Source organism: Bos mutus, chromosome 1, assembly GCF_027580195.1.
Source record: "Bos mutus isolate GX-2022 chromosome 1, NWIPB_WYAK_1.1, whole genome shotgun sequence".
In the NCBI taxonomy this organism is placed as follows: Eukaryota; Metazoa; Chordata; class Mammalia; order Artiodactyla; family Bovidae; genus Bos; species Bos mutus.
The window spans coordinates 93,369,623-93,396,063 of NC_091617.1; the positions used below are offsets into that span (position 1 = coordinate 93,369,623).

The following is a 26,441-nucleotide window of genomic DNA, read 5'->3' on the forward strand; positions in this document are numbered from 1 at the left end:
AGACAACCTAAAAGAATTGAAAGCCTTTTCCATCAACCTTAAAAGTGCCTCTGATTCTTCACAAGCATCTCTGAGCAGTTCCCAGCCCCTCTCCCTTTTGTGGGAAGTGAATGAGGGTGTCTGGGTTGTCAAAGTAACTGGCAAGCACTACTGCATGTAGAATGGGGTTCCCAGAGCTGCTGAACTAGCAATGCACACGACAGTCCCAGACAACGTGAGACAAAACTGCCAAAAACTGACAGGAGTAACCACTGTTGAGAACCACTGAATGTGGGACCTGCTTCTACTCAGTTAAACAATCAGGAGTATTAATTATCTTTATTCTCTTAGTTGGTTTCATTTTATTAGCAAAATATTACAAAACTGTAGAAACGCCTATTATTTCAGTAAACTGTAGTTTAGATGGCAATCTGTAAGCTACCTTCAAAACCTCACCACATTCATGTATACAATGGAATACTACTCAGCCATAAAAAGGAATGAAGTTGGATCATTTGTAGAGATGGATGGACCTAGAGGCTGTCATGCAGAGTCAAGTAAGTCAGAAAGAGAAAACAATTACTGCATATTAACACATATATGTAGAATCTAGAAAAATGGTACAGATGAGCCTATTTGCAGGTTAGGAGTAGAGATATAGGTGTAGAGAATGGGCATGTGGACATGGGGTGGGAGGGGGAGGGATTAATTGGGAGATTGGGATCTACATATATACACTCTATGTATAAAATGGCTAGCTAGTGCGAACTTGTGATATTGCAGGAAGCCCGGTGTAGTGCTCACACCAGAGGGGTGAGATGGAGGCTGAGTGAGAGGGAGGTCCAAGAGGGAAGGGATACATGTATATGTATAGCTGATTCACTTCACTTAGAGCAAAAACTGACACATCATAAAGCCACTATGGCCCAATTTTTAAAAATTAAAAAAATTTTTCACCAGAGTGTGTGTATGTTTTGGTCCTATTGGAAAATTGATTCCAAGCTCCAAAGAACCAGCTTACCATATTGGAGCTTGCCTATGTCAGCAAATCACTCTTTATCTTACTCTCCCGCTCTTGCCCTGTAGGTACCAGGCACTTGAGAAATGTGTAGCTGAGTTTGTGACGTGTGGTTCAGTGACACAGTACAATAAATATGAAGATGGTTTATCAGGCTGTATAATCTCTGTATATCTGGGATTTCTTTTTTCCTACCCAAAGAGAGATTAAGAGCATGGCAAGCTGTAAGACTTTTTCCTGACTCTTAAAGAGTTTTACCAGACAGTTCTGGCTACTTTTGCTGTAAGCTGTTCTGCTGCGAATGAATTTATTTTCTCCTCTGTATCCTCTTCTTTCCAACTGCTTTACATTTTATATTAGCTCTAGAAACTGCTGGCGTGAACTATTGAAAGCAAAATTAGACTCAGAATTGTCTGTTTTTGTACAGCCAGACTCTCCTGTAGATATTTTGTCCCTTTTCAGAAAGACCTAAGATGACATTCTTTGGTTGTTTTTTTTTTTTTTCCGTAATCTTTCCACAAGAAGCTGGATAAAACTTTATGATCCTGTTCTAGATTAGAGAAAAAGATGTTCTGGATTTTTACACATACAGAAAGGAGAGGGTGCCCTCTGCTGGTGAATGTTCCAAGGACAGGGACTCAATTCTTGGTCATGGGAGAGCAGTGGGTGGGGAGCAGACCAGATCACAGGCAGGAGCATACCCAGAGGAACACGTCAAAAGGAAATCTTCAACAATAAGTACCAACTAAGCAAGCTTCTCGGGTTTATCAGGCTCTATAAACACTCTTCAGATAGTCAGGGCAGTAAATTATTTAATTTGATGCTGCTCTGTGACATATGCAGAGTACATCATGAGAAATGCTGGGCTGGAGGAAGCACAAGCTGGAATCAAGATTGAGGGGAGAAATATCAATAACCTCAGATATGCAGATGACACCACCCTTATGGAAGAAAGTGAAGAAGAACTAAAGAGCCTCTTGAGGAAAGTGAGAGAGGAGACTGAAAAAGTTGGCTTAAAGCTTAACATTCAGAAAACTAAGATCATGGCATCTGGTCCCATCACTTCATGGCAAATAGATGGGGAAACCATGGAAACAGTGGCTGACTTTATTTTTCTGGGCTCCAAAATCACTACAGATGGTGATTGCGGCCATGAAATTAAAAGACGCTTGCTCCTTGGAAGGAAAGTTATGACCAACCTAGACAGCATATTAAAAAGCAGAGATATTACTTTGCCAACAAAGGTCCGTCTAGTCAAGGCTATGGTTTTTCCAGTGGTCATGTATAGATGTGAGAGTTGGACTATAAAGAAAGCTGAGCGCCGAAGAATTGATGCTTTTGAACTGTGGTGTTGGAGAAGACTCTGAGAGTCCCTTCGACTGCAAGGAGATCCAACCAGTCCATGCTAAAGGAGACCAGTCCTGGGTATTCATTGGAAGGACTGATGTTGAAGCTGAAACTCCAGTACTTTGGCCACCTGATGTGGAGAGCTGACTCATTTGAAAAGACCTGATGCTGGGAAAGATTGAGGGCAGGAGGAGAAGGGGATGACAGAGGATGAGATGGTTGGATGGCATCACCGACACAATGGACATGGGTTTGGGTGGACTCTGGGAGATGGTGATGGACAGGGAGGCTTGGCGTGCTGCGGTTCATGGGGTCACAAAGAGTCAGACATGACTGAGCAACTGGACTGAACTGAACTGTGACACTAGTCAGTCTCTACTCTAGAGGTATACTGCTGCTGCTGCTGCTGCTGCATCGCTTCAGTCGTGTCCGACTCTGTGCGACCCTGTTGGTTTCAGGCTAAACCTGTTACAGTATTATTATTTATGATTTCCTTGAGACTCAGATATTAGTTCATTCATCTAGAAAAGGAAAACATACACTTTTAGGTTTTTCTTTTCTCAGAAGAATAGTAGGAAACATCTTAATAATAGGAAACATCTCCTCACAAGAGTAGAAGGTAATGTTTTTAAACATCCCTAGTGTCTGATACTGGGTCACCCCAGGACCTGGAATATGACCATATTTAAAGACTCAAATGCTTTCATATATGCCTTTGTCTTTTGATTTTGTCCTTAGGAATGGTGCCAAAGTCTAATTTTGTATTAGACTATAGTCACTACCTAGTTTAAGCTCATCCATTATCTCTCAGGAGAATTCCAGCAATGACCTCCCACTTGCAAGCTTCCCACCTTCAAATGCATCCTCTAAAGAGCTGCCAAAGGCAGCTTCCCTGGTGGTCCAGTGGTTAAGGCTCCACATTTCCACTGCAGGGGCACAGGTTTTGTTCGATCCCTGGTTGGGGAACTAAGATCCCACGTGCCTCACAGTGTGGTCCAAAAATTTTTTCTTTTTAATTTTAAAAACAGTTGCCAAGGTTCTCTCTGTAAACCACAGAACTTCCCATGCCATTTAGTACCTTAAAACCTGTAGGATAAAACTCAAGCTCCTTCATGCCTTCTCCCTGCTTTCCTTACCTGCTCTAAACTTGGCAAGAAGGTCCTAATGGGGTTTCCCACTCTTCCTTCTACTTCCAAGCTCTGCATCTATGTTCCAACTGTACCTTCTACCCTGAATGCCCTTCTCAGTCTTATTCTTGCTTTTCTTGACTAACACCTGCTCAACATTTTAGGTTGGACCAGGTTCTCATCTTCTGTAGGCCTCTTTCCCTGAGTACACCAACCATCTCAGCTGCATGTGCATATATCAACTATCCCACTTTACTTGTTGAGATAGAATTATCTTCATGCATGTTTGCCTCCCCACTAGACCTTGATGATAGGCATTAGCTTCTTCATCTCAGAATCTCCATCTTTGTGGAATGAATGAATTCACAAAGTATACACACTAGAGTATGATAAAAGCATGTGCTACAAATCCATATGGCTCTAACAGGACCTCGGTTCCACATAAACTCATATCTAACAAGCAAAGTAGAGGCACCCCGTTCCTGCTAAGCACAAGAGATCTTGACTGGGTAAGATCCCACATCCATATTTCCTGCCAATAATCCTTCAGTTGTTCCCTAACTTCTGCAGGAAAAAGTCCAAACTCATCTGCTTGGAATCCAAGAATACTATAATCTGTCCTCGACATAATTTTCTGGCCCTCTCTTCTTTTACACAAACCTTCTGCCTCTCCTTAGATTCTGCATCAATACTTTCCACCTTCAATGCCCTTGTATGTAATATAAGGGCCAAAGTGGGGAAAAAGCTCCCTTTTCTTCATCACCACTTAAAAATAATGATAGCCATTCTTCAGGTCTTAGCACTGAATCACTCCATTACAGCCAAAAGTAATCATTTCCCCTTTTAAAATTCTAGAGCACTTATGCTCTGCACTTCTTAGTTAACATTATGTACTTAACATTTGCATAGTTCTTTACAGCTATAAAACTGCCTCATATTTTGATTACTCTTTTCAAATATGGCTGTTATATCGATACTCAAATTGGCAGCTCACAGAGGTCAGCATCATGTCCTTATACTTTTGAATGTTGCCATGACTCTAAATCTTATTGTAATAAGCATTTACTGAAAATGTTGATAACCCTATTTGGGGGTTTTGCATAGAAAAATTAATCATCAAAAATAAAAGCAAGCTTATATATATAATTTGAAATGAGTTTATTCATTTAGACCTCTTCAACTAGACATATATTTTTCTATAGGAGTAATAATACATTTCTTGAAATGGCCAGGAAAGGAAAAGTTGGCTGTGTCAGACTAACAAGCCAGAACCAAGGAGAAAACATGTCTGCTGGAGAGACAAGCAGGAGATAGGGACAGGGGAGGAGGACCAGACACCAACAGGTAATAGTAACTACCCTCACTGTTTCATCAACCACAGCAGTAGAGTCTTTAGAGAGTAGGCAACAGTTTGGTGAGAAATTAGCACCAAGGAATTCCAACAAAAGTTAATAAAGTCTTGTAAAAGGCACAAAAGAAAAGAATGGTTTTACATATTAATAAATAGTATTATTAATAAAGAGTACAGAACCACAGTGAAGAGGCCAAATTTTGATGTCAAATGCATTTTGTTTAATGCTGATCTTTTCACCACTTTTGGAAAACTAATATCCTCAATTTGAGGAACCTCGGTTTCCTCCTTTCATAGCTTGAATGTAAGAATTACATGAAATGGAAAAGTAATTACTGCATATTGTGCTGGCCAAAAAGTTCGATTGGGTTTTTTATGTTACGGAAAAACCCTAATGAAATTTTTTGCCAACCAGTACATGGTAGGCATTCAAGAAATATCAGTTGCTGTTACAAATAACAGTACTATTATTGTTGTAGTGTGTGGTGGTTATCAATTGAGAATCTAGAGACAAACAATATTTAAAATTCCTGGCTAGCAGGCAGACAGTGAGCTTCAAGGAAAACTCTCATCCATTACTGGACAATCTTGCAAGAGCAAGTATGGCTAGAACTCCAGAATAACCACACCTGTAATCAAGTTAGGAACACATTGAACTAGGTTTGGTCTGCAAAAGGTAGAAGCTTAGTCTCAGGGACAACTTTCAGCTATTAGAATTAGGCAATTAGGCACAGTGGCAGGCTTGTTACAAAGATCCAAAGACTAAAATTAACTTATTCAGTGTCCATCAGCTACTGAAATGAATGAACCTGCAGCACTGCAGGGGCTGAGCCTCCGGATGAACTAGGGGTAGTGGAGTAAGAAAGAGGATGACCAAGGCAAAGTGCAAACAAAAGCAGACATAAGTTACTGAGCACCATATTCATTAGGTTTTCCAGAGAAACAGAACCAGTAGGAAATAAACATACATGGAACTGGCTTATGTGATTATGGGGGTAGCGAGGAGTCCTGTGATCTGTAGCTAGCAAGCTGAAGACTCGGGAGCCACCAGGGCTGCAGTTGCAGTCTGAGTTTAAAGACCTCAGAACCCAAAGAGCCAATGGTATAAGTTCCAACCCAAGTTTGAATCCAAAGGTAGGAGAAGACCTGTCTCAACTCAAAGACAATCAAAGTGAATTCTCCCTTACTCAACCTTTTTTTTCTACTCAGGTCTTCAACAGGTTGGATGAACCACACCTGCTTTGGAGAGGGCAATCTGCTTTACACAGTCTATGGATTTAATATTAATCTCATCCCAAAACACCCTTACAGACACACCTAGAAGAATATTTCATCAAATATCTGGGTACACCACAGCTCAGTCAAGTTGACACTTAAAATTATCCCCCACAAGCACCTACTACTTATCAGGTGTTGAAAGAGGCTCAAGAACAGTGCCTCCTGAGGCTTAGTCCAGAGCTACGTCCAGAGTCGATGCGGATGTTCTGTGCCATTCACTGTAGTAGCCACTAGCTATTTGTGGCTATTGAGCACTTGAAATGTACCTCGTGTACCTGAGAAACTAAAGTTTAAATTTTAATTTTAATTCATTTAAATATTAAATATAAATAGCTACATATGTCTAGTGGCTACCATATCAGATAATACAGGTCTAGGGAAAGAAGGTAATACACAAGTAAATCAACAAGTAAATCACACAATGTGAGACTTACACGGGAAAAGGATAAGATTCTGATTGAGGTAGGGCAGAACTTATTTAGTTAAAATAGTCAGAGTAGGCCTCACTGAAGAGGTTATCAATGTTTAAGCTAAAGCCCAAAGGCCTAAATCTTGACAAGGAGCAGCCAGATGAATAATTGAAGGAATAGATTCCAGGCAGGAGGAACCACATGCACAAATGCTCCAAGGTAGGAAACTTCCTATTTGCTTTGAGCAACTGAATAAGCCACACTTGATGGAAAAAGTGTTGAGGAGGAAAGAAAGGACAGCCTATTACAATAGTGGCAGGCCACCATAGGAGTTTGGGTTTTATTGAGATAATTTACAGTTACATTTTTAAACATCATTGTGGCTAACTGCCATGTGGAAAATATATGAGCCTACAAAAAGACGCATCGTGTGTGTGTGTGTGCATGAGCTTGAGTGAATGTGCTAGTTTGGCCCTCCTCCCAATCAGAATATAATCTCTTTAGTATTAGCATGTATTTGTATTCAGAAGGAATATGTATTTTGTATCCATATTAATTTATGTAAAATTAATGGTGTGTATATACATATGCTCTTGAGCTTTCTTAAGTATAGGAAGAAGGAAACAACCTGTTAAATACAATGAAAATAAAGAAGAATTCTGCAGTGAAAATTATCTGATAGATACACATCTGAGAAGTACTTAAACCAGTTACACAAATGAATAGCTGCATACAAACTCTGAAAGATTATCTATAAACTCTTGAGAGAGGTCATTTTCTGGTTGCAGAAGAAAGGAAAGGAGTAAGAATTTAAAAAGGTTAAAAAGACAACCATGAAACTGACTAATGTCAAGCAAAGGGGACCCACAGAGAAAGATTAAAGAAATTGGAGTTAATTAACTTAAGGAGTTGGTGATGGACAGGGAGGCCTGCCCTGCTGCAATTCATGGGGTCACAAAGAGTCGGACACGACTGAGCGACTGAACTGAACTGAGCTGAACTTAGGGAAGAAAAGATTAATAAACTATTGTGAGGATACACAGACAGAGGATAAAGTCTAGTTGGGGTTGCAGCACCACTGGATAGAAAACTGAAGCCCACAGAATAAAACTGCAGAAGATGCTATTTATGACTGTGAAACTGGAATCAGTGAGGAAAACAGAGCAATGTCCTTCCATGGAAGTCTTTAATATAGAATAGATTCTCATCAGTCTCATTTGAAAGGTTTAAGTGTGATCCTGCCCAAAGGCAAGATGCTGAGCAGAATGACTTTCCAAGGTCCCAGGTGTCAGCCCAACAAGACCACACAGCGGATGGTGTGATACGATTTTCTTTTGTTTACCCATATCTTATTGTTTTACACCACCATGTGGCCACACTGAGTAGAAATGCTATAAATTTTGAATCTGAACATAGGCCTGGAAAAATGTCAATAATAGATTCTCATACTTTTAGAACTGCACAGTCTGTTTAGAGATATTCAATGTGTAAAGTCACCTGGCATGAATATCTTTATTCATCATGATTCTTTTTCAATATTAATTTGGAAAACAACACTGATATCTGTCTTATAAATAACAACATGTCAAATTCTTTTATTGTGTATTTGCTATTTGATAGAAATAGGATTTGATTTACAATAAGCTGAATTCATGACATAAAAATCTTTTATTTTAGATGCTATTTATTTGAAAGCCAGATTCTGACCCTTTTACATTTAACAGATATATTAAGTAAACGTGACTTCAGAAAGAATATTTTTTAATGAATTCAAATACAGTATCAAAAGAATAGTTGATTTACTTGCAGAAAAAAGCAGCAATAATCAACACATTTTTCAAGACGTCATGTTAAAAATAAATTTAAATGCAACACATTAAGCCACTGTGCTTCTTGGTACCTTTTTTCTTTCATTTATGTAATAAATACATCAGCATCCATTAGCATTTGTTAAGCTCTCGTATGCGCTAAAGGTTGCATTGGATTCTATTTAATACATTGGAGAGATCGCCAAAGCCCAGTCTGTCCCTTCATTCCCATGTCACCTCTACTAACAAAGCGTTCTGTTAAATATGGATGGTGAGGTAGACCTAGGGCCAGGCTGCTTGCGTTACAATCCTAGTAAACTATGTGTCATAGTTTATAAGGAGTTTAAGTTTTTTAGTTGAAGTAAATAAATAATGTTTTGTCATGTAATCCACAAATATTTATTGTATGAGGACCACACTATATAGCACCTCATTAACAATGCCAGGCACTCCTTGGGCAGTGCAGACAGAACAGTGAATCAAATAGGCAACAATTCCGACCCTCAGGGAGCTTCCATTCCAGTGATGACCCACACAGTAAATATTGGGGCTTTGGGGACCTAAAGTCTCTGTTATAATTATTCAACTCTGCTGCTGCTGCTGCTAAGTCGCTTCAGTCATGTCCGACTCTGTGCGACCCCGTAGACGGAAGCCCACCAGGCTCCCCTGTCCCTGGGATTCTCCAGGCAAGAACACTGGAGTGGGTTGCCATTACTATAGCACAAAAGCAGTCATAGACAAAACATAGACAGTGCACAAATAGATGAGCATTGCTATGTTGCATTAAAACTTAATTAACAAACCCAAGTGGCAGACCAGATTTGACCCACAGGCCTTGGCTGGCTGACCCCACAGTAGAAGAAGACAGTAATAAATACTACCAAAGTGAAAAATAACAAACACTATGTGAAATGGTGATGAGTACTGTGGGAAAAGCAAAAACAAGCAAGAGTATGAATAGGGTTAGAGTGTATCAGGGTCATCCTTTACTGAGAAAATAACACCTGAGAAAGACCTGAAGAAGGTGAGCAAAAGAGTCAGGGGTGTCTAGGGAAAGAATATTCTAGGACAGAGACTGTCAGGTGCAAAATCCCAGAGGCAACAGTGTACCTGTTCTTTTTGAGGAAAGCAGGTGGACAGTTTGGAGCAACTAGGAAATGAGATCAGAGAAGTAATATGTGACCAGATGGCATGAGGCTCAAATTCCATTTTAAAGACGGGTTTTCACTCTGAGTGAGAATAGGAAGCCTTTGCAGTTTTAAGCACAGCAGTGACCTGCTCTGGTGCACTAATTTTAATGGGATCATTCTGGCTGCTGTATTGAGAATAGACGGAGGGAGAAGCAGGGAGTCCAGTGTGGGGTCTGTTGCAATAATCCTGGGGAGACATGATGGACCAGATGGTAGTGCTGGAGGTGGTGAGAAGAGACACGATTTGAAATAGGTTTAAGATAACCTGACCAGAATTTTATCTTGGATGGAATGTGAGACAAAGAGGGAAATCAGTGACGACACTAAGATTTTTGCCTAAGAAATTAGATAGATGGAGAAGACTGCTAGAGATAGAGGAAGAAAGGAAGATCAGGGTCTCAGGTATGGAGATAAGATTAGGTATCCAAGCAGAGATGTTGAGATGGCAGCTTTAATAAGAGTCTGCAGATCCAAGAAGAGGACTAAACTCGGGGTATAAATGAATGAGCCGTCAACCCATGGATAGTGTTTAAAACCATGAAACTGGTGAGATCACCAAGGGATTGAGTACAAAAAGAAAGAGAATGGGTACAAGCATTGTGCCCTGGGAACTCCAAGGTTAGGAGTCCAAGAAAATGAGGAGACGCCAGCAAAGGAGACTGAAAAGGGCAACCAGGAAGACAGGAGGGAAGTCATAAAGAGCAGAGCTGTGCAAGCCCAGTGGGAAGAGGTTACTGGAGGAGAGAACAATTGCATCAGTTATACTGGAGAGTGTGTGTAAACTAAAGACTGAGAAATAAGCCACTGCATTTAAGAGTGTGGAGACCATTAGCAGCATCAATAAGAGCATTTTCAGTGAAGTGGGAGGAATAAGAGCCTTGCTGAAGTGAGTTGCAGAGGGAAGTTTTTGTTCTTTCATTCACTTTTTTTTTTTTTTTAAAGAGAAAGAATTAAGATGATAAATGGAAGGGAAGTGAATCAAGAGAGGTTTTGGGGGTGTCTTGTTTTGTTTTAAGGTGGTAGGAAGAACAGCACTTTTGTGTGTTGGTAGAAAAGCTCCAAGAAAAGGAGAAATTTAAAGAAAGAACAGGAAGGTATGAGAGAAAGAGCAAGAAAATTGCTGGAGCAATTTCCATGGGTGGGCAAGACAGGACAGGCTCTGGAGCAGAATTGTGGGTGGGCCGGATTCACATTCTGCATGTAAAGTGCTTCTTGTGGTGCTTAGCACTTAGTAAATCTCAAAACAGACATATTAAACTACCAACTGTCAATTAAAAAGGTTTGGCTAAAGTGATCTGACAGTTCCAGTGTACCTACAACATTCAGTAGATGAATCAAAGTAAGTTGAATAGAATAAAGGTGATGAAAGGAAGACATTTAGAAGTAACATTGAGTCAAATCAACTAGCATCTAGGATATTAGTCTAAAGGTAAACAAAAGCCTAAAAGATCCCTGAAGGAATGCAGAAAGAGTGATGGGTTAGTATTTCCTTCTGACTCATGATGAGAGTCAAGTCTCAGGATCCCGCCAGGTACTTGACTCCTTGTAGATAATTAATCAATTATCTTTGCCTTTTATAAGTTCAACATGATGGAAAACCACTACCTCGTCTCACAAGCACTGCATGCATAATGTTATTTCCATGCCCTTTTCGTGTTCTTCCACTGATTTTTACACTGTTTCATAAAGGCTAAGCTGTAGGGCAGCCACGATAGGGCAACAGACGAAGGAAGGTGGAGGGTAAAACCATCACTGCCGTTTCCACTGAGAAGAAAATGGGGTTGGAGCAACTGCAACCCCATTGTGTTCCTCATATGAACACAGCTCTGTGCCACGTACTGGGAGAAACACACTACACTTATGAAAAATAGCCCAGCAAACATGGACCTCTATGAAACTATAGTTTGTTATCTTTTTATGATTATAATAATTGTGCTTTACTGAGGGCAGGTAGCTAATTTCAATGAATCTTAATTCTTCACTTAATTTCAATATAGACTTGGAGATGTATTCCCTTGGAAAAAGGACTTGAGCCCCCAGGTGTCATAAAATCATACTTAAGAAAGTAGTAAAATTTGACCACACGTTGTAATAGAAAAGCAACTTTTGGAAAACATTAATAAAAACAATAAAACTCGTAATTTTGCAATGATGAACTCAAAACCAACTCACCAAAAGCTTTACAAATGCAGGAAAGCTGAGAAGCCCACTGTAGTAACCTACCTCTTCTCCTCTCACAGTTGTTCCAATCCAAGGACAGAAATGACTAAAATGATAGAAACAATCCATTTAGATTTTACTTAACTTGAGCCCCTGTGTCTATGATCCAGGGTTAACTGTTACAGTTCTTGTATATCTCAAAACTGTGAAGTTTCTTTCCTGAACTCTGCTCAATATTTTTAGTACAATATGTATGTTGTCCTGAAATATTTAAGGGGACCTGTGACTAGAATGTGTAGAAGCTGGTGTCTGACTACTGATTGACACTTATATCTAGCTTGCCACCTGTTGCTCAGCTTAATACTCTGTTTATCTTAGAGTTAGGTAAACGATGTTACATCTGGCCCAGGATATGTGTTTTGTAAAGAAAATCTTACTGAAACACAGAAAGTTGTCCTTATTTATTTATTGTTTACAGCTGCTTCTAAAAGGCAAATGTGAGTAGTTAGGGCCAACAAAGCTTAAAATATTTACTATTTGACCTTTTACAGAAGGGGCTTCCCTGGGTGGCCCTAGTGATAAAGACCCTGCCTGCCGATACAGGAGACATAAGAGACATGGGTTCGATCTCTGGTTCAGGAAGATCCTCTAAAGGAGGGCATGGCAACCAACTCCAATATTCTTGCCTAGAGAATCCCATGGACAGAGGAGCCTGGTAGGCTACAGTCCATGGGGTCGCAAAGAGTCAGACATGACTGAAGCGACTTGGCAGGCACTCACACCTTTACAGAAAGAGGTTTCCCATACCTTGTTTAACTAATGGCTGGTGTCCTCATTAAGCAGTGCTTGTCTGAGCTGTATTACATATCCACATGCTGACAAAAGGAGGAATCAGAGTGCAGATCAAGTCTTCGCCTCTGAGGACCCAACTTCTATGAATCTAGAGCGTACTGCCCTCGGCAGTAAGATTTTACATTTGCCTTGATATTTTAAATTCAGAATTTATAAAATGGATTTCTATTAGGTGACAAGCACCTACATGTCAAGTAGATTTCCTTTTTTGGTTATTAAAGGAAGAAAATTTACAAGTGTTTCTGTGCTAAGTCATTTCAGTCATGTCCGACTCTTTGCAACTCTGTGGACTGTAGCCCACCAGGCTCCTCTGTCCATGGGATTCTCCAGGCAAGAATACTGGAGTGGGTTACCATGCCCTCCTCCAGGGACAAGTATTTCTATCAAAATGCAAATATCTGAAATTTACTTTGCCCCTCTCTAGTCTAATTTTTATAACTTGTTTTCTACCCTCTATCAGTTTGTGTGTTATGAAAACCTCCTAGCTCATTTCATCTTATCATTAAACCAGGGCTTTGAAAAATGTAAAAAGGTTTCTGAAAATTATTCTTAAATTATTGCCATTTATTTTGAAATGTCAGTGGATAGATTCATTTCAATACCACATGTGTGAAAAGAGAAATATTGAGCTGAATAATCCTTCAAATGGTAGTACTTTTTCCCATTGTTAATCTTTAGAGTCCTAATTTTTTGTCTGTCCTGAGCGAAAATCTAAGCATTCTAACTCTTCAACAGAGTACCATAGTAAGTTTATAGCTGCTCTGTCTTAAACAATATATATATTTAGGGAAGGAAAATTTCTAATTCAATTTACAATTATGTCAAGAAACAATACATATCTGTAGGCAAAGATAAGAAAAACATTCAGGGTACCAAGTGATAGATCTGCTTAAGTAAATAAACTTTTGGTACTAGTGATTAGGCACACAGGATTATATGTTTAATTGGCCAATGTGACAATTTGGAATTACTTCCAGTCAGGTTTAATTGGATTTGGAATCTCTGGAGGAAAGAAATAGAGAAGGCTAGCAAAGGAAAAGTCATAAAAGTAAACTGTTTTTCCAAAGGGTGCTAAGCAATGAATTAATATCCACTGCACAATAGTTTTTAATATCCCCTCAGCTTAATAAGACTAATGTGGTGGTTATACACACTACATTCCAAAACTAATTCAATGAAGCACCATGGCCAGGAAAGTGAAGTATTTGTTTTTGTTTTTTTTTTAAATTTACCAGAGTCTGTTTTATTTTTTGTTGTTGTTTTTAATTTTATTATTATTATTATTATTTTACTTTACAATATTGTATTGGTTTTGCCATACATCAACATGCATCCGCCATGGGTGTACACGTGTTCCCCATCCTGAACCCCCCTCCCACCTCCCTCCCCATACCATCCCTCTGAATCATCCCAGTGCACCAGCCCCAAGTTTCCTGTATCCTGCATTGAACCTGGACTGGCGATTCGTTTCTTATATGATATTATACATGTTTTAATGCCATTCTCCCAAATCATCCCCACACCCCCACACACAGAGTCCAAAAGACTGTTCTATACATCTGTATCTCTTTTGCTGTCTCACATACAGGGTTGTCATTACCATATTTCTAAATTCCATATATATGCGTTAGTATACTGTATTGGTGTTTTTCTTTCTGGCTTACTTCACTCCAGTGAATAATAGGCTCCAGTTTCATCCACCTCATTAGAACTGATTCAAATGTATTCTTTTTAATGGCTGAGTAATACTCCATTGTGTATATGTACCACAGCTTTCTTATCCATTCATCTGCTGATGGACATCTAGGTTGCTTCCATGTCCTGGCTATCATAAACAGTGCTGCAATGAACATTGGGGTACACGTGTCTCTTTCAATTCTGGTTTCCTCGGTGTGTATGCCCAGCAGTGGGATTGCTGGGTCATAAGGCAGTTCTATTTCCAGTGTTTTAAGGAATCTCCACACTGTTCTCCATAGTAACTGGACTAGTTTGCATTCCCATCAACAGTGTAAAAGGGTTCCCTTTTCTCCACATCCTCTCCAGCATTTATTGCTTGTAGACTTTTGGATCACAGCCATTCTGACTGGCGTGAAATGGTACCTCATTGTGGTTTTGATTTGCATTTCTCTGATATGAAGTATTTGTTGAGTTGGAAATTTTTTACATTCAATTTTAAGATGACTAGTTAATCCCAAGGTGAATAATCTCTAATTTAGGTAAAGTCTGAGACATGCTTAAATACCAGTATGACAGCTATATATGTTATGCTAGATTTGAAGGTGTTCTAGAGTCCATAAAATAACTGTTACTCTATAAATGCTTTGAAGTTTATTAAGAGGTAACCAAAACAAAGCATTCTCTTTAAATATTCTTACACTATGGACATGAGTTTGGGTGAACTCCAGGAGTTGGTGATGGACAAGGAGGCCTGGCATGCTGCAATTCATGGGGTCGCAAAGAGTCGGACACGACTGAGTGACTGAACTGAACTGAACGGATATAAACAGAAAATCTATGTAGAAGACAAATGGCATGTTGCTTCTCTTCTAGATTTAATTTCAGTACCAAAAAAAAAAAAAAAAAAAGACCTACTTTCTACATTCTAAAATGTGCTTTATGCTTTGCTTAATATTAGCCTAGTCAAATTTAAACAAGATCTTCTTTGGTATTTATATATACTGCCTGCTATAGTTTTCCTTCTGTCCTACCTATAAATTTTTTTTTAATCTGTCCTTGTTCTTAGGAGTGCCATGATTGCTGACTACATGTTCTGGCTCTGTGGAGGAAGCGAACATGGTATAAGCAAGCTCATCAAACTGTACTGGCAGGTAAAAATTGATGTTCCAACCAGGGAGGAGGAGCCTGTTTCATTTTTAGAACCAAAATGAAGGACTGGTGCTTAAAAGACTGCTGGAAAAGGTAGCTCTGGGCATATCAATCAGAAGGACACTACTCAGTAGTAATGTATTTATAATGAAGTAGATTTTCTGAGACTAATTTTAAGGGCAAAATTCAAGGTTGTTAACCCTTGGCCCATACTTCAGTTTTACAACCCAATATAAATTTTAGACATTCCAGGAACTATGTTCCCAGACATGCTGCTATAATGCCATGATCCTTTAAAATATGAGCATTGTGTTTTCATAGATTCTTTTTGATCTGTGAACTGTAAAAGCAAATTCTAGAAGTAATACCAATTACATAATAAATAAAAATACAAAGATCCATTGTATTTGTGGGGTAATGTAGCATCTGAAACACTTAATCCATTATAAACTGCAGATCTCCTTTCTTATTTATTATTCAAAATGGCAAGAAGAAGTCATACCAAAGGTCAACTAAATATCAAGAATGGAGTCACAATTTCTCAGAATGTTAAGAATTTGTTGTTGTTGTTCAGTTGCTAAGTTGTGTCTGACTCCTTGTGACCCCATGGACTGCAACACACAAGGCTTCCCTGTCCTTTACCATCTCCCAGAATTTGCTCAAACTCATGTCCATTGAGTTGGTGATGCCATCCAACCATCTCTAATTCAGTCTCCTTCACAACATACAAATCTGTTCTTATCCTATTCTCTCCCCACAAACTGTCAATGACTTTCTCCTGAAATACATTCAAGGTGAGGAACTCATTCCCCCAAAAAATAACATCTAACTCCCTAATTACTGAACTACTTTCCTCATTAAAATAGATTTCTACTCCCTTAAAACTTTCATCAAGTGGTTCCCAGTGAGGCCACATGGACCAAATGGAAACCCACTTCCAAATGAAATGTTATCAAATATTTAAAAATACAGTACAGAAGCCTCTTCCAAATCTCCTCTCCAAACTGTTTGTGGTCTTTTTTTCCTTTGTATTTCGACATAGTTTAATGTAATTGAATATGAACCTTATCAACCAACTAGAATAAGATCTGCTAAGACCTGATATGTAAGATAGAAATAATTGTCAACAGTCTCCTGATGCTTCCTGATATTTTTCCCACATTTTCAGTATTGTGTCTTGGTGCCTGGTTTTATGTTTCTATATCACTTATTATCCTTGTTGAGCAATAAAGTACTAGGTTTATCATATAAAATTCTTAGTAATTTATATGGTTCCATCTGAATATTTGGAGCTCAATTCACCTGCTACAAAAAGTAAATTTTTATAAAATAAAATTTTATTTTATATAAAATTTTTATATAAATTTATTCTTAAATTAGCCCTAACATACTTGAAACCTGTAAATTGACCTTCAAAGTAAAATTTAAGACTTTATGTAAATGCAAGACTTTCCTAAGGAAATCTAGACCATGCAAAACGTAGTTACTTGTATGTATGTAAGCAAATAGTTGTAAAGAATTGCCAGATGTGGAAAATAAGCAAATAATATCTACTACATAGCTATATTAAAATAAAGTGAAAGTGTTAGTTGCTCAGCCATGTCTGACTCTTTGAGATCCTATGGACTGTAGCCCGCCAGGCTCCTCTGTCCATGGTATTCTCCAGGCAAGACTACTGGAGTAGGAAGCCATTCCCTTCTCCAGGAGATCTTCCTGATCCAGGGATTGAACCCAGTTCTCTTGCACTGCAGGTAGATTCTTTACCATCTGAGCCACTGGGGAAACCCCTAGTAAAAGAAAGGGGTTATTATTAAAGGATTTCAGAGGTTTTTGAAGAAAGCAGGGAAAATGGTTGAATCTTGAGGGTTAGATGATATTCAGCAGACCTGACATTTACTAGGTTCCAAATGAATGCTTGATTAATTTATTCATTCATTAAACAAACATAGATTGAGCATCCACTATTTTTTCTACACTGAACAAGGGAAAAATAGATCCAATATTGGTATAGCCTAAGATAAGTTAACAGCTTGAAATTTTTATAAATGAATTTTTGTCTGTCTTCTTCAGCTTTCAAAGAGTACTAATATCCCAATTTTACTTAACTCAAATTTTTAAAAAATATCTCCACTTACCAAAAAGTACATGCTATACAAAAAAGGAATAAAACAAATGCTATTATTTTACTATTTTGTATTAATAAAATATAATAAAAAACATATTTGTCTTTGTATTCTTTTTCTCTTTTAATTTGAAGCAACTTGATATACTGAAAAATGGCCCTCATCTGGAAGTCGGATTTGACTCAATTCAAGTTCTAACACCAACATCCAACCTAAATCAGGCTAGTCTCCAGACAAACTTCAGCTAGAAAATAAGAGGTGATGGTTGGATGGCATCACCGACTCAAAGGACATGAGTTTGAGCAAGCTCTTGGAGTTGGTGATGGACAGGGAAGCCTGGTGTGCTGCAATCCATGGGGTCGCAAAGAGTCGGATATGACTGAGCAACTGAACTGAGAACAAGGGGTTTGAGGTTTATTCTTAAATCCCATCTAGGCTCTAAAATTTCATATTTTCAGGGACATTCAAATATGATGTCACACAACCTAGTGATGATATGACAAATGAGTGGTTAATATCCAAAATACATAAGCGGCTCATGCAACTTAACATCGAAAACGAAAACAACCTGATTTAAAAATGGGCAGAAGACTTGAAAAGACATTTTTCCAAAGAGGACATGCAGATGGAAAACAGGTACCTGAAAAGACACTCAACATTGCTAACTATCAGAGAAATCAAAACCACAATGAGCTATCACCTCACACCTGTTAGAATGGCTATCATCAAAAAGACCACAAATAAAAAATGTTGCTGAGGATGTGGAGGAAAGAGAAAGCTCCCACACTGTTAGTGGGGATATAAATTGGTATAGGCCCTGTGGAAAATAGTATGGAGTTTTCTCAAAAACTAAACATAGAACTACCATATGATCCAGCAATTCCATTCCTGAATTTATATCCAAAAACAAAAACACCACTTTAAAAAGACACATGCACACCAATGTTCACAGAGGCATGATTTATAATCATCAAGATATGGAAGCAACCTAAGTGTCCATCAATAGAGTAGATAAAGAAGATGTAGCATATGTATATATACATATATATAATGGAATACTACTCAGCCATAAAGAAGAATGAAATTTTGTCATTTACAACAACAATGAATGGACTTGGATGGAGGATATTATGCTAAGTGCAGTAAGTCAGGTAGAGAAAGACAAATACTATATGAAGTCCCTTATATGTGGAATCTTAAAATTACAACAAACTAGTGAAGACAATGAAAAAGAAGCAGATTCACAGATATAGAGAACAAATTAGGTTACCAGTGAAGACAGGGAAAGAGGGAGGAGAAATATAGGGCAAGGAGATTAAAATATGCAAACTACTATGTATAAAATAAGATACAATGATATACAATACAGGGAATGCAGTAAATATTTTATGATAACTATAAATAGAGTACAACCTTTAAAAATTTTGAATCATTACATTGTACACTTGTAATTTATAAAATATTGTACAACTATACATCAATAAAAAAACATATAAGTTACAAAGTTTAAGGAAAAAAATAACATAACTAGAAAACATCCTGCAGATAAGTTCCACAAACAAAACCCCTCTAACCTGCTCCAACATGAGCATTCCACACCAGTGTCTCCATAGTTACATAATTCCTTCTGCTCACCAGTCTCTTCCTGATCCTCATTCAAATGTATATATCTTTCCCCAAACCTTGGTCTGTTCTAAATCAAAAGGGGTTTGTGGAACACCACCAGAGAGTATGCAGTCCATGTTAACTTTAAAGAGAAGTCCGTCCCAAAGCACCATGGCAATCAAAGTGTTCAATATAAGAATGCCCCAAACATCACAGACTAGAAATTATGTCTGCATGTATGTTAGTAGCTGTCCATTAAGGCCAAAGAGATGGGGGCTATTTTCACTATTTCATAAATGAAGAAGTTATGATTTATCTGCCTTTCAATCACTTAAAATCTCTACCATTCTGGTCAGTTATTCTTTTAGAGATGTTCAACAGGAAATTGAAAATTTCAGAATGTAAAAACTTAAGAACAAGTCTAAACTTACTCTCACAGTCTGTCAACTTACAAACTCTCAGATGCAAATGAACACACCTTTGCTTTGGTGAGTTCAAGAATGGCTTTCAATTGTATTAGGAATATTTTTCATATCATCAGCTCAGCAGGAAAAAATGCATAAAGCTCTACACTATGTGACAGCTCATACTGGGATATGTTGCTTTCATTAAAAGTGTTTGCCCCCATTATTCTATAATAGTATCACCTCTTCATACTGTTCATGGGGCTCTCAGTTCCATCACTTCATGGCAAACAGATGGAGAAAAAGCGGAAATGGTGAGAGACTTTATTTTCTTGGGCTCCAAAATCACTGCAGATGGTGACTGCAGCCACAAAATTAAAAGACACTTGCTCCTTGGAAGAAAAGCTATGACAAACCTAGATAGCAGTGGAAAGCAGAGACATCACTTTGCCAACAAAGGTCCATATAGTCAAAGCTATGGTTTTTCCAGTAGTCATGTACAGATGTGAGAGTTGGACCATAAAGAAGGTTAAATGCCAAAGAATTGATGCTTTCAAATTGTAGTGATGTAGAACACTCTTGAGAGTCCCTTGGACAGCAAGGAGATCAAATTAGTCAATCCTAAAGGAAATCAACCCTGAATATTCATTGGATGGACTGATGCTGGAGTTGAAACTCCAATACTTTGGTCACCTGATGCGAAGAGCCAACTAATTGGAAAGTCCCTGATGCTGGCAAAGATTGAGGACAGGAGGAGAAGGGGCAACAGGAAGAGATGGTTGAATAGCATTACCGACTCAAGGGACATGAGTTTGAGCAAACTTCGGGAAACAATGAAGAACAGGGAGCCTGGCATGCTGCCATCTATGGAGTTGCAAAGAGTCAAACACGACTAAGTGTCTGAACAATCACTTCAGAGGTGAAGAGGGCTGGAACTAACTTGTCACACTGTACCTGCATTCATTCTTCTACAACTTGATACTCGTCTTCTGTTATCAGTCTCCTCTTCTCAAACGCCCCCAAACTTTACAACTTCACAATTCCAAACTAGTTAGCAAAATGGAAAGTCCTTAGTCCAGCCATTTTAAAGTAGTGACACATATGTATTCATATATTGCTCCTAAAGTAATAAAATTATTCCAAGAAGATCTTGAAGAGTAGCTTCTGGTCTGTCTCCCAAGCCTGTTAGATCCAGGGCTAAAGTGAATAGCATCTGAAGCAGAGCTAGATTTAATAGCATCGACAACTGTAAAACAAACAAGTGTTCCTCTTCCACTCCTGTTTCCCTTTCCTGTTTTCTCACCTTTATTTTCAGCCATGCTCTCAAACACACCAGTTATCCTGTGTGCAGCTTTATCTCCTGCAATGTGAGGAACAGAGCCAACTCTGGTCTGCATCACTCAGCAAAGTAGGGTGAGAAAAGGCAGTAAAAGCTAATTTTGTTTCAGAACTCACATGAAACGAGTACAGAGAAATCCCACTAAATGGGGGCAAGCTGCCTGCTCAGCTCATTCCCCACCTTGACTGTTCTTTTTCAATTCTTTCTTTCTTTGAGCCACAAACCCCTTTGAGAATCTCATTCAATTGACAAGAATCCACCTAGAAACAATACTCAGAAACATATATACAGGAAAAAAATTGTGCTTTTTATCTCATTGCATTGGAAATTGATCTACACATAGTTGCTAAAACATCAATGACAGGGAATTATGGTTTTCTCACAGTTGTAAGAAGGTTGTACACTTTTTTTTGGAATAAACTGATTCATCATATTTGACATTGCAGCAATGTCAGTGTTTCTTCTTAATGGCAGTAAGAGGTAAAATCCTGATTCACGAAATCTCTGATAGCAAATGGAGTCCGAGCTCCTGTAGCTCACAGTATCTCATACGGAGCACGCATCAAGAAATACCAAAATTCATATTACATCATTGTCCTCAACTCTATGAGATTATCTTTATTAACCTCATATTATCAAGGTTATCTACATCAGCAATTTGTTTCCATTTTAATTTCATCTAGACAAAGAGTGACCTTTATAAGAAATAAGCCATCTGCAGAGTTTCTATAGATTTTTTCGTCCCTAGAAACACTCAAGACTCTGTCAATCTCACCTCCAGTATTAGAAAATTCAGATTTCTATCTAAATGAGCCACCTCATTTAGAATAACAGCTTGATAAAAACAAAACAAAACAAAAAAAAACCACTGTTCTTCAGTAGTATCTCTGATAGCAAATTCAACATTTCAATCAAAAGGTTTGCCTCATTTTTGTGATAAAGATATGAGCCATTATAAAGCTAGTCCTGGAATGAGCTTCTCACATCCAATTTGTTCTAAGAAGGGGCTTTCTTTTCTCTTAAAAATTTTAAAAGAATTAACCAAATCAAATCTCTTCTCAATCTCTTCTCTGGATTGCCAACAAACTTCTCTAGCAGGAAAGAACTTCATGGTGTGCCCCTGTATCTTGACAAAGGTTTACTGAAAAGGCACTGATTCGAGTTCTTGGCTCTGAGGAAGTTGAAGACTTTCACAGCAGTGGAAAGGCCTCTTTGGGGACTGCTGGAAGGGCTGTTGACACTAACACAAGCCCATGTAAAAAGGCTGACATGTGGAGCATCTTTCCTCAGTGAAGCAGCAGAAGCTGAGATAGTGCCAACATCTCGGGTCCTCCATCTGTGCAGAGAATACCAAGACTCCCCATCCAATCCAAGCTGTGCTTGGCATTGGAATGTGCACCATCTTAAAGATATCAATGGCCTAAATGGTTTCCAAGAAAGGCTCACCAAAAAGGAATATTTCTTTGGTGTAATAAGTCTCCTTTCAAAGGACAAGATCGGGAGCTGGCTGCACTGAGAGACAAAAGATTTTCCCCAGGCACGTGCTGGAGGAAGAGAGTGTACCATCTGTGATCCCCTAAAACACTTCCATGGCTTTCAGGGGTTCACAGACCACAGGATAAGACTCTTGCACTGCTCCTTCTCTTTGCAACAGCCCTATTTCTCTTTGGTATTGGGCCTAACAGGAGAAATTTACTGCTTCCAGTGCTCAAAGCAAAAAATAGCACCCAAAATGTTAGTGTCATATAGTGCCTCCCGAGACTGCACTGCAGCCATTCAAGCTTGAAATCTTTCCATTCCAGTGTCTCCAGACCCCTCCTAAGTTAGTGGGTAGCATTTGTCATTCCTATTCGGTGAGCACCTATTTATCGAGTACTTATCAGTGACTGTATGTTAAACACTGTGCTAGGCATTGGATATACAGCAGTGAGCAAAATAGACATCACTTGTCTTCAAAAGTATATATTCTAGCACAAAATATTTACCAAAAAAAAAAACCTAGTATTAAATTAGACATCATTTCTTAAACTATTTGTCTTCCACAATACCATCAAAGTACCATTACAGTTTGACATGAAACTCAGACCAAAAAAGAGAATATTTTTGTATAGTTATTTTTTATGCAGTTTTAAAATTCAGTTGTTTATGATATTTCAACAAATGTGTGTGTGTGTGTGTGTGTGTTCAGAATTGCAGACAACTTCTGTGCTATAGTTGAGTTTGGGATTCATCAGAATATTTCAAGAAGGTTGCAGTTTTCCAAGAGTCTTTTGTCTCCTTGGTTTCTGTGTTCACAGATGTCTTCATGCAAATTCCAAGGTTTTAGCTATTAGCTTCTTCTTTCAAAAGTAATGATCAGGGTAGCAACAATCTAATGGATTTCTCTGGCTAATCAAAGAATGATGTAGGATACCTTTACCCTGAACAGAAGCTGATCTCTTGGAGTAATTTTTTCACTCCTGTTCTTTTTCTTCTTGATACTGCAAAATCATCCCAATATTAGTCATTCACCTAATAAAAACTTATGATTTCTCAACCTCAGAATAAAAATAAAATCTTCAACATGAAATTATAGGCGGAGTAATGTCAAGGAACCACAAAATTTTTTATTATCTTTAACAAAACACCTACATATTCTGGAGAAGGAAAAAAAAATGTGTTCTTGCCAAAGATGTGCTTCCCTGTGAAAAAATTTTCCACACAAGGAACAAAATAGAAATACCACATGAGCATTTCTCTCAAGCGGCCTATATTGATAGTTTATTTATTTATTTATTTGACCTGTCAGGCAGAGAGTTTATAAAATATTTGAGCAAGGAACTTCTGAATATAACCCAGAGTATACAGTATTTGGATTAGATATCATCTGAGAAACACCAAAGCCACTCACCTAAAAAAATATTTTCCCTATGAATTGCCATATATTATGCTTAAATTCCAACCATTTGGCATAAAGGCTGTAGTCATCCCCTAGTAATATGAAACAGAAATTTTATCTGGAACTGTTTAACTCACTAAAGGGCGACACAATTGTGGGAATTAGTCTGAGACTTTCCTAGTCTCTTTGGAAACATGAAAACAGAAAGAACCTTGAGGGAACAGATGTGGAAGGAAAGGTAAGCTCTGATGAGGAAAGGTGACAATGTCCTGGAATATAGGGAATGCAACCTGAGCAGAAGGACCTCACACAGGCAAAGGATGTGTTGTATTTAACTCTGTGAAGGAAAGAAAGCAAAGGGAAGCAGGTAATACAGAGCAGTAGAACCAAGTCAAACCTCAGACTCACAAGATAAAACTTCTAGGTCCAATGCTAGGATTCAACTTTGGATAAGTCACTTCATTTCTGTATTAATCAGCTACTGCTACAACAATGCTGTGTAACAAATCACTCTACAACTCTGACTTATAATAATAAGCAGGTTAGCTTGAGTTTGACTGATCTAGGCTGGGCTTAGCTATGCTTAGCTCTAAGCTGCAGAGACGCCTAAGAATGATCCATGTGTCTCATTCTCCTTAGACCAATGGCTACCTGATGTTTCTTTCTTATGGCAAAATGCAGGATTCTAAGAGAGAAAGCAAAACCATAAAAGAACATTTCAAACCTCCAAGGACAAGGATTCTTGTCTAGATTCTTCTGCTTACTGAAAAGTCATGACAACCCTGTTGATACGATATTGCTATAGCTGTGCTGTGCTTAGCTGTGTCTGACTCTCTGCGACCCATGGACTATAGCTCATCAGGCTCCTGGGATGGGAGCCTGTCCACGGGATCAGGGAAGCGCCATGATATTGCTATAGAGAGGGGAGAAATTGAGACCAGCAACTATGTCTACCACAGCACTCTAGACTTTTAGTTTCTGCTACTATATGATGAGGAAGTTGGGTTAGGTCAATGGTTAAACATTGACCTAACACTGGTCTAGTGACCACTGCATTAGAGACACCTGGGAAAACATTCAAAGTATTAGATTCCCCAGAGCTGGGTGAGACCCTGAAAATCATATTTTCCTACTGCCCCTCTACTAGGTGATTCTACTGTACAACCATGGGCTAGATGGTCTCCAAGCCCATTAGTAACATTTAAAGTTAATGACCAACTTAATTTGCAATAAAGTTTATGTAGGGCTTCCCTAGGTGCAAAGGTAGAGTGGCAGATGCCCTGCACAAGTGATGCTGCCTATCTGACAATGCAACTGATAGAACCCATGAGCCCCAGATTTCTGCCCCCTTCAGTCTTTCCACGATATATAATAGAAGCCTCCAGTAAGTGAGGCAAACTGTGCTTCCCATTTGTAAAGATCAACAACTGCTCTCCCCTTCTTGCCCCTTACTCACAATGTAAATCAGGTTTTCCTGCCCTCCTATCCCAAAAGCAGACTCCGTGGCCTCCTCAGGATCCTTTCCTGCACTCAGTGCTACATCGAGGCCACAATGGGACTGCAATATTTTTCAGTCACTTGCCTACAAAGAGATCTGTCCATTAAGCTAGGCAATATGACAATTCTCATTTCATGAATTCTTGTATTTTTCAGTTAGATGACAGGCTAAAGAGGAAATGTCCAAATTGAGATGAGAGGTAAAAGAGAGCTTCTTTCCCTGGGTCTTGGGAAAAAGATAAATGTAGAAATGAATTTCTCATCTAATTATTCATTTCTGTTTATATATTCTTTAATGATATGTTTCTATGGTTACCAGCGTTGTTAAACGCTGCCTGTGTTTCATTTTGCTTTGATGCTATTTGAGGTAGTATGCCAGCAGAAGAGGTTCACTTGTAAATGAAAGATGTGATTTAGGCATGTATTTGACCCAAGGTTGCGTGTTCTCGTGAAGGAGATAGTGACCGTGACATTATTTTCTGTTTATATAGTTCTGTGTAGTTTTTCTATTGATGTTCTGTGAGTATCCCAGGGACTAAGAAGGAAGAAAGAAAGTAAAGGAAGAAGGAAGAGAGAGAAGGAGGGAGGGGTGGAGGAAGGAACCTGAACCATATGTGTATTAAATTCATACATATCAGAACTATATATATATATACACACACACATATATATAGTACATATCTATACATATATATAGTACACATCAGTACTATATATATGTGTGTATGTGTATATATATATATATGATGGCATTGATTTGACAAGACTGCCAAGTAGGTGAGGTTGTTTTTCACCTGCCCCATCCTTCTTTTCTCCCTACAACATCCCCCCTCCTCTATCCCACATGTACATGTCAAAAGCCAAAGCTTTCTTTGAAAAAATGAGTCAAACACTCAATTACTTCACCTCAGTGTGAAATGTACTCAGAGTGTCACCTTTCAGTAGTTTTCCTGCCTTTGGACTCCTAGTTCTCACTGAGAAATAAACAGCTTTGTCTCCTGCCAAAACAACGTCAGGCATCCAGATCATGCAAGAATGGGTGGACATAGCCTCAGAAAGTGGCCTCCAGAGGGCTGCACACTTGTACCTCAGCCCAATCTATCTGCAAGTTGATAGTTCAACCTTCATAGAAAAGAGTGGCATCAGAGGAGATCGAGCGTGTTCAGGTGATAAAACGCAAGGAACCCAAACCTTGTGCTTTGTGAAAACCTAGAAGGGTGGTAGGAAGGGCTGGGAGATGGGAGGAAGG

General features: G+C 38.7%; 1 protein-coding gene across 1 annotated transcript in view; it reads left to right on the forward strand.

The window, feature by feature from the left end:
* Positions 1–26,441, forward strand: part of SPATA16 (spermatogenesis associated 16) — a 260,839-nt gene that overhangs the window by 144,287 nt on the left and 90,111 nt on the right. The window contains exon 4 of the mRNA XM_005889923.2: positions 15,264–15,348. Within this exon, the coding sequence (XP_005889985.1) occupies positions 15,264–15,348 (85 nt within the window). The remainder of the gene's footprint in view (positions 1–15,263; positions 15,349–26,441) is intronic.